Here is a 12,191-nt window from a genome sequence, read left to right on the forward strand (position 1 = left end):
AAATATACTGTCAACTATAGAAGCTTAGGGGCTTAGATTTGTTAGAAGAAAAGGGCTGTATTATATATTGGCTGTTCTATATAAACACAAATAGTCTATACCAATGCCGATAAGGCGATTAAAGTCCGGAAGGACCAAGTTCGGTACCGTTCTTGAGAACCACAGGGTTGCTGGAGTACATGACACCAACCATACGGGCCCACTTGTCTTCGCTGGGGTTTCTCCAACTGTGAGTGGTAGCGCGCTGGATGACCATGTCACCCGGCTTCTGAATGCGCTTCTCGCCAGACTCGAGAGTCAATTCGATCTCGCCTGCGACCTGAATGACGACGTCGAAGCTAAGGGTGCGGTGGGAAGGACTGCCTTTACCGGGAGGGGTGTCGATGTACCAGATCATGCCACGACCATTAGGGAGGGTGACAGGAGGCACGCTGGCAGTCTCCAGGTACTCCGTGTAGTTGGTGAGATCAGTGCCATCGAGCGTGTTGGGGGTCTTGTCAGTGATGTATCCTAAACGGAACAAGGAACCTCCGAGATCCTGTTTGACGGCGAGGCTTTCGTCCAGCGTCGTGTTGAAATGAGAGATGCCAGTCTCGAGATCGGTGTCGGTGATGACACGCTGGGGGTTGGGGAGTGGCTCTGGAGTCGACATGGCTGTAAAGGAACTGACTGCAGGGACGACAATGTAATCAGATAATTGGGTGCCATTTGAGGTTTATGTGATTTTCTTAGGTAAAACCATGCTGTATATTGTCTCCGTGTGTCTGGGAACTTACATTTATTCGTGTTTTTATACCAGGGCTCTTTCGCTGCAAGGATTTGGCTTCGTTTGGCTAGACTGAGACTACGCCTGAATTAGCAAAGGGAACGAGTCGAAGTAGACTGGGGCCGAAACGAGAAAGAGAGAGAGAGGCTCATGAGATAAGCATACCAAGACCAAGCCTTGTAAGGGTGATATTGAGAAGGAAGCAGCTTATGAAAGTGGCGCGCGAGGCTGAGCATCGTAGGCGGCAAGAGAGTCAAGAAGGTCAACGACACGAGGCCGATTTTATAAGCGGGGACCAGTCTCTCTCATTAGAATGAGACAAAATACCGCAAATCCTCGTCCGACGGAGAAACGAAAGGCACCCTCAAGGGCTCAAAGGATTAGAGCGGGGCGGGCGCAGTGAGAACATCCACAGCGGCATCGTCCGCCGCCAAAATGACCAGCCCTAAATAGACTCATGCTTGGTCCAATCAAAAACTAGCCATGGGTGGTTTTCATCCGGTCGGTATCCCTGCGTCTTGAGGTCAGTGCAGTGGAGATGTTGAACTGGCAAGTATTTGATTGGCTCCAATCCGCTTTTATCGGCTCGAATGAGCCGACCGATTGCCAGCTACTGGTTGGTGTCCTCGGATGCAACCAGTGATGTACTTTGCGGGATAATCAGGGGAACAGCCTTGTGTATCAGGTGGACTGACATGTAGCCTCTTCTCGGAGACTCGGGCTAAGCTAAGTGCTAACGCCGACCGATATCTCCACCATCCTAGTGTCTGACTGTTGCCACCAATTACCATGTCGAGTGTGGTTCATCCGGCTCCAAACACCCAGCCAATGCACGAGGGCCACTAGAGGCGAAGAGAAAGAAGGCTGGTGTACATAATGAAACCGACTTCAAGGTCCGGTTGACTGGCGGGATCCCACTATACCCCTGAGAGCACTAACTAGATATTATCAATACAAAATAGTAAAATTTCTGTTGCCTGATGATCCCTGTTGACCTCCGTAGCTTTGTCAATGAATGAAAGATCCGCCGACGACTTGCGAATTGTAATCATCGACTGCTGTCTCGGCTTGCTAAGTACTCAGGTTTAGTGTGATGATATCCATTACTTGTCTACGGACCACACGCATTATACAGCTATCATCCAGGGAAGATAACCCTATCTACAATATCACGCAAATAAGGTTTCAATAATGAATGTTGTGTCCAACTGTATCTTTGGTTTTTTGTGATCGAACTTTCACTAATTCCGATATGGGCGCTTTGGTCGTTGCTTTCTCTTGATCACGCCGTGCAAGAAACCATCTAGTAGGCACTAAGCCCTGAACAGGCTATAAACTACCTACGGATACCTCAACATGCAGCATGGTACACTACCCATGAGTCCATGCCCTATCGCCCATAATACTGTGACGGTAGATCGACGTGCTGTTGCGCCAATGAGGACAATACGCAACAAAATGAGCATGTACTTACGAGGAGCTGCTATGGGAAGGCACATATAGAGGTCGAGAATGTTTTTATAAAGCCATAAACCTCGCAAGTTGCTCTCATTGAGACAGGGCTTAATGACGTGGTGTTAGTGGGGCTTCACAGACTCTTTCTGCTTGGGACTCGTGAATACCTCATTCCTCATCCAATAAGTTCGCTCTTATTTACGCTACATTCAGTCGCGTCTGCATCCGGTAGTCTCATGGTTTCCCTCGGCTGGATTGTGATATGTTGCCGCGTAATGCGTCCAGGAGGAAGAGTCCCCGGTTCCCCTAAATGTCAGATAATTTAACGTGGCCCTTTTGTGTCGATGTTTCGGCACAGAATAACGAGGGCTCCTAACAGGAGAGCTTTAAGAGAAGAAAAAAAAATTTCATTTCATCTTTCTTCAGCTTGAATGCCTCGTCAAACTATCTCAGGCTATATCTACCACTCAAACACCAAATTTCCCTTACCCGAGTCAAACTTCGCCTCCCACCCATACCTCCCCTTCGTCAGTCCATCAGTCTGTAATTGAATCCCCTTTGCGCCAGCCACTGAAGTAACAGAATACCCCACCGCCGCCCTCGTAGCAGGCACCCCCTCGGACCCATCAGCCCGATCAACCAAATCAAACTCGACCTTGTTCTCACCATACAAGACCCTCACCTCCTCAATAGCACCCGCATCAATCGAAACATCCAGCCCCAGATCCGCCAGATACACCCTCCTCCGAACAGTATCGCGTGGCTGCACTGTGACAGCATCATTCGAAGAAGATGAATCGACATTCCCTCCGAAACTTACCCATCCAAATTCAGGATGCTTCAACAGAACAGTCAGAGCACCCAGGACTTGGCCTAGAAACCCGGGTCCATAGTCACCGGTATAGTCATCCCATGCCAATGTCTCTGGGAATGAGTGGAACGACATGGACCCGAAGCCGTCGGACGCGACGTTGGTCATTGGACCTTGGTTACCTCCGTAGCCGATGCGGAGGTCGTAGAGACTGGATTGGCTTGTTGGGTTTGTGAGTGAGCGGTAGTTATCGAGCATGGGGAGGGCGTTGAGACTGGATCCGTAGTGGTGGATTTGGCGCTCGATGCGGGAGAGCTTTCCTGCTGTTCTGTTATTTGTTAGTGTGGTAGAGTCTGATTGAGAGGGGGGAATTATACGTAAAGTCCCAGTATCGCCGGGCGTTGCCATTCCAGCCCCAGTGGCCTACTGTTGGCATGTACCCTCTGATTGAGGCGATGGTTTTTTGTGCGGTGGATGTGTAGTTAAAGTATCTATAGACAGGAGTTAGTTAATTGTTGGAGGGGATCAGGTGGTGTGGACGTACTTGGACCACAGATAGACGCCCTCCTGTCCTGTACAATCCCAGGCTTGCTCGCTACCGAAAGGATCTTCTTGCGTGGACCACGCTTTGGCACGGCCGCGCATGATATCTTCCATCTTTGTTGCTTCTGTCGTGTAATTCTCGGCTTTGAGATCGTTAAGCAAGTACATCCACATTGTTTCTCCCATTAACCCAAGGTCACCATAGTAAGTGTTCTGGCTTCCGTCAGGTTGGGCTCCAAATGTGAATAGTACACTATCGCACATATTAGTATGACCACATTCCCAAACTTTAAGGGATAGATACTCACGTTTTGTAAGCCTGCAACAAGTACCACTTCGGTGGCCGTAGGGTCAAAACACTAGGGGCGATCCGACCAGCACGGTACAAACCCCAATATAGACAAGAAACGTGGACGTAGTCATACGCTCTATCAATCAGATAAGCAGCTTCCTTATCCCAGCTCCCGGTCCAATAGATATCAGGATCGTATTCATAATCTGGCATGACGTCGGGATCGTAAAAGAATAAGCTTTTCCGAACACCGTACTCTGTGGATCCGTTGGTCAACTGCAATCGCGACCAAACAGTTTCATTGACGAACTGTTCCAGCTTGGAAATCTCAGATGCAACAGGCTGTATTGTTTGCTTCATTGCAGCAACAACAAAGGATCCCGCACCTCCTTCGTCGCTCAAGCCTGCTATCCAGACACGATTGTCCTGTAGTACTGGGCCGTTCACGGAGCGGTCGTGTGTGATTATGGAAGGGGCGCGGCCGAATGGATCCGAAGTATCGGTATACCACTGGTTTTCTTCCAGAAAATGGCCTGCATTGGATAGAGTACTGGGCCCAGCATCGGTGATGTAGTAGTGTAAGGTATGCTTCAAGCCCGTGTCATACACGATTTCGACTCTGCATCTGCCGAACGTGTCCTTGCTCGGTACCAGCTTGTACCCTGACCAGGCACTGCTGCTAAGCTTTAAGGATGTAGCCGAAAGACATCCATCCGGTGAAACATTCACAGAATCAGCCTTAAGCGTCGTATTGACAAACAATCGCCCCTCAAGATCCTGAGTCAACACATATCCCGGAATGCCAACAGCAACCGGATGTCCAAGCGAAGAAACACTAGGTTCGATCTCATCGACACTCGAAACAGCCGTAAATCGTAGGCCGAAAGAGATTGATTCGCCTGGCGACAATTTCAACGATGTTGGCGGATTCCATGGCTCAACGCCCTTCCATTCCTGTTCTGCATATGCCTTCGAGTAGATCTGCCACTCATAGTTGCCCTCGAACACTTGACTCTGATAAGCTAGCGATGTATCAGTGTCCTCTGTGAGAAATCTCCATGCTTCGAATTTTGTATCGAGGTTTAGAGACGTGATGACGAGGTGAGGACCCTGCCCGAGAAGCCGAGTGACCTGGGCATATCCGGCCTGGAGGCCGATGAAGGGATCGACCAGGACACACTTCTCTCTTGTTTCAACTGCTGTTCGGTCTGTGAATATACTATTGAACTCGATGGGAAAGCCGAGGCTGCCGATCTCAATGGATTGAGTGTTTCCGTTTCGCAACGTGAAATTGACAGCCAAGTCTCCTTGGTAGTCGATCCAGTTCCGCGTGATGAATAACTGGTCATTGGTGACGTTTCCGATCGTCTGGTCAAGATTCGATGAAAGTATGGATTTCGAAGAATTTCCCTTAGCGAGAAGAACACGATTCTTTACAGTGTCTGCGTCGATCCACGAGTCCGAATTGCCTACTCGGTAGCGCAGGGTCAGGTCTCCGGTGTGGTAGTGACCATTGCCGCTGCGATTAGCGAAAACATCATAGGGAGAGAAGTCAAAAGATGAGTCCAACGAGGACTTAAGTGATTTCAGCACGCCAGAGCCATCATCGAAGGCACCAGTAAAGTGCTTGGTGGAGAAAGTAGTGGCATGTGTGAAGGGTAATAGCAAGGGAAGGATACCCAACAGGATGTTCATTTTGTAGAAGGATACCCACCGCAGTTCTTGGTATTCGACTGATTGTTAACCCATCCTCTTTTTATTCACGCCAGTCTGCGATCTACACCACCCCATAAATTAATGTTACATCCATGCTGCAGGGATCGGCGTCTTTCCCGGGATGAAGTCTGGATTTAACCGGAAATTGTATGATTCTTGTCCAGGTGCGGAATCTTATCGGAGAATTTCCTGATTAGGCTACAGACTTGCATCTATCTGACACTTATATAGCCTGGGATTACTGGAAGAGGAATTAACCTCAATCCGCCAAGGATTTGCACCATTTCTTTCTCATTGTCTTTCTAGGATGTAGCCCCGACCGTCATTGGCTATCAGAATGCCGTTACTGAGATGGCTCGGATATCTAGCAAGCCTCCGTTACTAAAAGCCGTGTACGGCTTTCAATATCTGCTTAGCTGCATTCAGACCAGCATGGCTAAAAATGGATCCCCCGAGTCCTGCGGTCTTGAGGCACACTCGGCGATGAAACTAGACTCCCAGGGTCCCTCGCGATGCGGCCAGGAGCGAAGAACTCTCAATGCACGCGCGCGTATAAGGGGCTCGCGGCATCTTGTCACAACGAAGGAGAGGGGGAGAATAACGCCCATGTCAAGACAGACACTAGGGCGATTAGTAAAGCTAGCGATAATAGCTTCTGTAAGGGAAAGGATGTGTTCGAAAGATGGGTTGTAGAAGTCTAGAACATCGTGTTCGTGTCCGAGGAGGGAGAGGTTCACGACAATGGAAAGGACTTGTTGGTGTAGCTGCATAGTGCGCAAGCTTCGCTGGGCGTTGCGGGGAAGCTGTTCGAATGAGGATATGCAAAACAATTCGAGTGCAATAGCGAATCGGTTTAGTCGGGAAGAGAGCTCGAACTGTATATCGGAAAGTTGGCCATAGTTGAGGCTTGTCTCTTCCTCGGAAAGGCGGGAGGTGAATAAATGGAATTGGAAAATCTCGCCCATCAATGGTTCAAAAGTCAGCCGTGCATCGAGGAGGCTGTAGAAAATCTTATCATCGAGGATTGGGGTTCCAGGGTCGGGGTTCTTCGGACATTGTGGTTGTTTCGGCTCCTCAATGCCAAAATAGGTAGATTGGACTTTCAGGGAGGCAAGTGATTCACCAAGACATTGCCCGAAGACAGAGCTGAATGCGGCAGTTGCTGCCGTTAAGGTCTCATCGCCCTCCAGTATCCGAAGGCCGTTCTTCAAGTGGACCTTAGCAGTATCATACTGTCCGCGCATCCATTCTGTCATGATGAACAGTACACAGCACACTAGCATGATGTCGCGGAATCCTGGGTCCTGAGAGGCTGAGCGCGAGTGCAACCATTTATACGCTCGCCCACACTGGTCGAGCGCAAAGCGTTGTAAGGCACTATCTAGGTTATCCTTATTAACTAGTATTCCTCGAGCTTCATAGTCCGCATAGACAGCACTAAACGCAACAAGTGCATGAAAGGCAGCCGGCTCAACCTGGCTAAGTTGGAGGACAAGCCTTTGCCACAGAACGCAATCGAAGTAGGCGACTATTGATGGTCCTATTCGGTTCTGGAAGAACGAGATACAACGTTGTTCATCGGAAGTCAACTTCCAACCAAAGCGATGAGCAATGCCAGGTACTAACTCAGTCAATGTGGCGGTAGTTCTTCGGTTTGGTAGTCGCTCTGCGTCATATCCGTCACACTTTCTACCCGTAGATGTGCATCGCTGACACGTTCCTGGAGTTTCATCACATTTAACATGGCGCAATCTGTAGAAAATTAGATGGTGTCTGATTTGGGACGCTGAGGCTTACTGACCTACAGGTTCGACAACCTGTCTTGCTCTTTTTGGTGGATTTTCTCGTTCGACGGCTCTTGTCCATAGCTATTTAATATTTCACTAGGCTGTAGGATGGACATTAAAGTGTGTGGGTGCAACAAGTGTCCGAAGTACCAGAGGCAGAAGGAGCTAGTGATTAGCGCTAGACGCCGGGCAGCGCATTTGGGGGCAGCAATCCATCGTGGAAGTCTGTATGACCACCGATTTGACATGCACCAATAAGGCCGAACAATGAGCCCCTCAGTCAGATAATGGTAGCCATTTTCCATAGACGTCGGACTTTCTCGCGTCGACCCGAAAATATATCAAGAAAACTGAAGAAGATATATGTCTACTCTGCTTGCCTATGATGGTGATGTTTCTGCCACAGTCGGATTCCTTCGCACCCAAAACCGGGTAGTTAAAGTGCTTTTGCTTCCTATTCATACATCGTACACCATATGGGAAGATGGGCTCGTGTGGCCTCACTTAACCACTTCCGTCATACATATTCTCAGTTTCATCAGAAGTGTTGCGGTGAATTGAGACCCACGGCAAATCAACGGGACACACCCGCGCCGCACAGACACACTCCACCAGAGCCAAAGGGGTTATTTGACGTTTATTTTGTGCGTTTCATGTTGAGCATAAAACCAGGATAAAATTTCATTTCGATGATAGAGCCAAAAGAAAAGAGAATAGCAACAGTCTCCCAGCTAGCGGCAGGGCCAGAGCCATGCCAGAGGTAGCGTACGGCACCCCTGCTTATTGCCGCGGAGAAAGTGAAGGAGTGGCTGCAGAACAATGCGACATGCCAAAACCATCCAAACCAAACCCCTGTATCTTGAGATTGAGTATGACAATCATCATATACATACGCCTTCTACCTTATAAAAGCCTCAATAAACCGTAGCTCTGCTTAATATAACACAAGCCGAATTCCAACTCCCCGCGGATAAACAGAAATCCAGTTTTTGTACCAAAATGCCAGCTAAAATCTGACCCGCCAGCGCACGGTGGGTGATCAACAACAATAGAATATCTACAGCAGAATCCTACCCCACCACCCATACAATTGAAGAATAGTCCTAGATTTCTCCCCTTTTTATAATTTGGAAATCTTCGACGTCAACAAAATGTCTTCTCCCACCCCCAACCCCAAAACAATCCCCTTACCCGGCCACTTCCCCAACACCATCTCCGACGCCCAGCATGTCTTCAACGTTCTCCAAATTGGAGGCATCGCCATCGTCCCCACAGAAGTCGGCTACGGCCTCCTAGCCTCCTCCGTTGAGGCGATCGAGCGAGCCTTCTCCGCGAAGCAACGCCGTCCAGGTCACGCCCACGGTCTGATTGGATCCTACGAGCTGCATCATGAGCTGCATGTTCTCGATGCGGAGAGGTTCCACATGACCCGCGTTCTCACTCAAGACCTCGATATGGGTTTAGGCATCGTGGCTCCGTACAGACCGGAACACCCTATTCTGGCGAAATTTACCCCGAAAACACTAGCCAATGTGGTTAAGGATGACACGGTTGCGATGTTCGTGGGTGGGGGCTCGTTGTTACGGGAGATCTGTAGGCTGAATTATGAGGCTGGGCAGGTTATGGTGGGGTCTAGTGCGAATCTGAGTGGGAGGGGGCAGAAGTTTCGAGTGGAGGATATTGAGGAGGAGGTTTTGGAGGTTGCGGATTTGATTGTGGATTATGGGTTGCAGAGGTATCATGTTTATGGGAGGGCGTCGATCGTGATGGATTTTGGGGAGATGAGGGTGCTTCGGATGGGGTCGTGTTATGAGTTGTTTAGGGAGAGGATGCGTAGGTTTTGGGGGGTGGAGTTGCCGGAGGATCCGGTTTATAAGACATAGTTTGTGGATTGGGGTGGTTATGGGGTGTATATAGACGAAGGGATAGAATGGGAGGATGAGTAGACTATGGAATATATCAATTGTGAGGACTTGAACATTGTTATTACTGTAGCTATTTTCCATTGAGTGAACCGAGTTTGCAGTAGAATCTAGTATCTCTTTTGCCAATTGGAATGAAAACATTGAGGATTGAATACTTGCCATGCCGTGCATATGCCCCCAAGCATTGGTCTCTACATATGTTTCCACAATTCCAAAAGCAAGCCTGTACCGGCAGCCTATATTCACAGGACGCGCGAGGTGTGCAACAGTATTTCGCAGCCCCTGATGACTTCATGTTCCTAGATCGACTCGCATAAACGGATTAGTAGCTTTCCTCCAGCGGGTGAAGCAGTGAAGGTATCATAGAGACGCATATCCTCCTCGGTCATGCTACTATCGACCGCCCCATCGAATCGAAGGAAGAAAGCCGCAACTAATTTATTGAGCTCCATTTGAGCCAAGCTTTCATCGTAAGTAAGTATTAGAGTATCTGGCAGATTTTAGCGTCACTTACTTGAGACCTATGCATTTTCTGGGGCCCATGGAAAATGGCGCCAAAGCCTCCTTCTGCAACGCCTCATTCTCCATCTCTAGCCAGCGCTCAGGTCGAAATTCTTGAGCGTCAGGGAAAGCCTTCTCGTCGAAATGAACTGTCCGATTTTGTGCGCCTACAACTGTCTGCTTTGTGTAAGCATTGTGATGTGAAATTTGATAATAGGTGTAACTGACCCCTTTGGAAATTGGCACACCTGCAATAATTGTGTCCTTAACTGCGGTGCGAGGTAGGATGGCAATAGCAGCAGGATAGCGACGGAATGTCTCTGAAATAACCGCTTGAAGATACGGAAGGGCGGAGCACGTCTGGAAACAATTTAGTTATTCGTATAGCTATTGAATACAGGTCATACCTACCCGATGGCCTGGTACAATGGAAGGATCTGGGAACGCTTCTTTCAATTCAGCCTTGAGCCGTGCCACAACATCTGGCTTACGCAGACAAGCCCAGAGAAGAAACGCAAACGTATTAGCGGTGGTGCCGCTTCCTGCGAACCTGGAATAAATGTCAGAAGAAGTCAATTCTGCGCTATGGCGATGAACATACATTCCGCCCATGCATTCCTCCGCCAACTCCGAGTTGGTCAGGGGTCTTCCGAGAAAGGCATCCTCGTCACCATTCAGTGCCGCTCGTAGAAACGGAGTCTTAGTGCCCCTTTCACGGCTCCTCTTAATTAAATTGACCGAATACTATAATCTTCAGCTCCTGTTGACAGCTTGGCAGCTATTCTAGTAGATTGGACTCACGTTCTTCCAGGCTTGGACCTTCCTGAAGTAGTCTCCCACATACCCTGGAACATATACACCCCATCGGTCTAATTGCGGGAGAAACTCTTTCTTTGTGGAGGTCAACTTGTGATACGAGAGAGCACGTTCCACCACTTACGTAAATATAGGTCGGCTTCCAAGCCTGAAGATAGGCCATTACCTCATGGCTTCTTCCCGAAGTAACTTGGCCTGGATCATCATCGAACATCAGGTGGTCTATGCCGCATTACATCAGTGAAGTGTGATAACCAAAGCCGGGATATTCTGCACTCACACACCACATCAAAGGCAAGCCAGTGGAGCCAGGGGTAAACATCAATAGGACCATCAGCTGACCGTGCCTTCCATTGTTTGAGAACCATATCTATTTTGTTGGAGATATGGGGCTCGAACTCTAGCATGGCTGCCTGCGAATATCCCCGCGCGAAAAGCTTCCGTCGCTGCCGATGCGCCTGCACATCCCTTAGGTTCGCTTAGTATTTGGCCTGCACACATGCTGTCGGACCTACCGAGTGGAGAAAAGATGGTTCTCATGAAACACAGTCTTCGCCCGCTGGATATAACAATTAACCCCTCTTGAATCGCATATATAGTGTCATGGGTCTTACATAGAAAGTTTCCTCTTTGACCAATGCAGACGACGTGTAAATAGCTCGTGCAGCGGCAGGTTTAGCGAACGACAACTCGTTTGGCCCAATTCGCACTACCGGTCCATACTTGAGATGAGCTTCGTGAATTCGGTCAGACTTTCGGCCAGTCCGATTTCCAATCCTGCTCCATAGTTTGGAGACTTTTGCAAGTGGTGGTCCGGGGAAGCTGCGGAGAGGATGGAAACAGAGATTGTAGCATGTGAGGGCTATAAGGTATACCGGAACGGAGAAAGCAAGTATCAGGTACAACATCTTCCATGAAGCCTCTGCAGCTTGACCGAGTACCACACTTTGCAAGTATGCTGTGTAGCCAACCATGGTGACCGTTGACCTTTAAATAGTGGACGGATAGCTCGGCATACTAGGCTGCCCCTCGCTTCCCCAACTGGCTCATCCATTGGAGATCCAGCTATCACTGCATGATTTATTTTTTGATCGACCATAGCATGGCTTGGTATGGGAGTGGGGTAGGTTACACCAATTACAGCTAGATGATTCGGAGTTGGGACGCCTAATGAAGCTTACCCCGCTTGTTGACGAAGCCAATCGCGCAGGTTCGATTCGTAGTATACAGGGCCCTGCACTTGCCTATGTGTCGCGGTAGTGTAGTACATAACCGGAAGCATAAAGAAGATTACCTTTAAAGTTACTATAAGCCGGCAGCCATCGTGTACCTGCTTGACATTGGTTATCTTAACAATGATGCGAATTCACTCCTGAACGGCATGATTATTCGCATCCACCTCGCTACTCCCGCGTAAAACTAACTTTGAAGCCATCGTTTAAAATCAGATATACCCCGGCCACGATCCAATATATTTCCAGAAGTTAGGACTCACTTTGATTCTTCAGTCATGCGGATGGGGTAGGACAGCATGTGTGTAGCTTTTCAGCTACCATCTTGTCCCAGTGGTACTATTCTG

The 12,191-nt window shown here is 48.9% G+C and overlaps 5 protein-coding genes across 5 annotated transcripts; 1 reads left to right on the forward strand and 4 right to left on the reverse strand.

Annotated features, from left to right (window-relative positions):
• Window positions 1-37: 37 nt before the first annotated feature.
• On the reverse strand, window positions 38-1,144 carry BO85DRAFT_454225 (cupin domain-containing protein). Its single transcript, XM_025661233.1, has 3 exons — window positions 932-1,144; window positions 777-844; window positions 38-669 (listed from the first exon to the last, which is right to left on the reverse strand). The coding sequence occupies exon 3, from the start codon at window positions 650-652 to the stop codon at window positions 119-121; it is 534 nt and encodes a 177-aa protein (XP_025510089.1). The 5' UTR covers window positions 653-669; window positions 777-844; window positions 932-1,144; the 3' UTR covers window positions 38-118.
• A 1,537-nt stretch (window positions 1,145-2,681) lies between these two features.
• BO85DRAFT_507906 (uncharacterized protein) lies at window positions 2,682-5,655 on the reverse strand (the record flags this gene model as incomplete). The annotated part of the gene is made up of 4 exons (XM_025664428.1): window positions 3,884-5,655; window positions 3,577-3,828; window positions 3,410-3,523; window positions 2,682-3,360 (listed from the first exon to the last, which is right to left on the reverse strand). Exons 1-4 carry the CDS (start codon window positions 5,560-5,562, stop codon window positions 2,682-2,684), a joined length of 2,724 nt encoding a protein of 907 aa, XP_025510090.1. The 5' UTR covers window positions 5,563-5,655.
• Window positions 5,656-5,826: 171 nt separating this feature from the next.
• On the reverse strand, window positions 5,827-7,449 carry BO85DRAFT_408434 (Zn(II)2Cys6 transcription factor domain-containing protein; the record flags this gene model as incomplete). The annotated part of the gene is made up of 2 exons (XM_025657397.1): window positions 5,827-7,335; window positions 7,385-7,449. The coding sequence occupies 2 exons, from the start codon at window positions 7,447-7,449 to the stop codon at window positions 6,006-6,008; spliced, it is 1,395 nt and encodes a 464-aa protein (XP_025510091.1). The 3' UTR covers window positions 5,827-6,005.
• A 1,072-nt stretch (window positions 7,450-8,521) lies between these two features.
• On the forward strand, window positions 8,522-9,316 carry BO85DRAFT_443389 (L-threonylcarbamoyladenylate synthase; the record flags this gene model as incomplete). The annotated part of the gene is made up of 2 exons (XM_025658873.1): window positions 8,522-9,203; window positions 9,288-9,316. The coding sequence occupies 2 exons, from the start codon at window positions 8,522-8,524 to the stop codon at window positions 9,314-9,316; spliced, it is 711 nt and encodes a 236-aa protein (XP_025510092.1).
• Window positions 9,317-11,556, reverse strand: BO85DRAFT_454228 (benzoate 4-monooxygenase). The gene is made up of 10 exons (XM_025661234.1): window positions 11,227-11,556; window positions 11,128-11,171; window positions 10,893-11,080; window positions 10,737-10,834; window positions 10,598-10,687; window positions 10,398-10,540; window positions 10,208-10,346; window positions 10,025-10,156; window positions 9,810-9,973; window positions 9,317-9,757 (listed from the first exon to the last, which is right to left on the reverse strand). Exons 1-10 carry the CDS (start codon window positions 11,518-11,520, stop codon window positions 9,595-9,597), a joined length of 1,455 nt encoding a protein of 484 aa, XP_025510093.1. The 5' UTR covers window positions 11,521-11,556; the 3' UTR covers window positions 9,317-9,594.
• Between the last annotated feature and the right edge of the window lie 635 nt (window positions 11,557-12,191).

Source organism: Aspergillus piperis (genome assembly GCF_003184755.1).
Source record: "Aspergillus piperis CBS 112811 unplaced genomic scaffold BO85scaffold_34, whole genome shotgun sequence".
Lineage (NCBI taxonomy): Eukaryota > Fungi > Ascomycota > Eurotiomycetes > Eurotiales > Aspergillaceae > Aspergillus > Aspergillus piperis.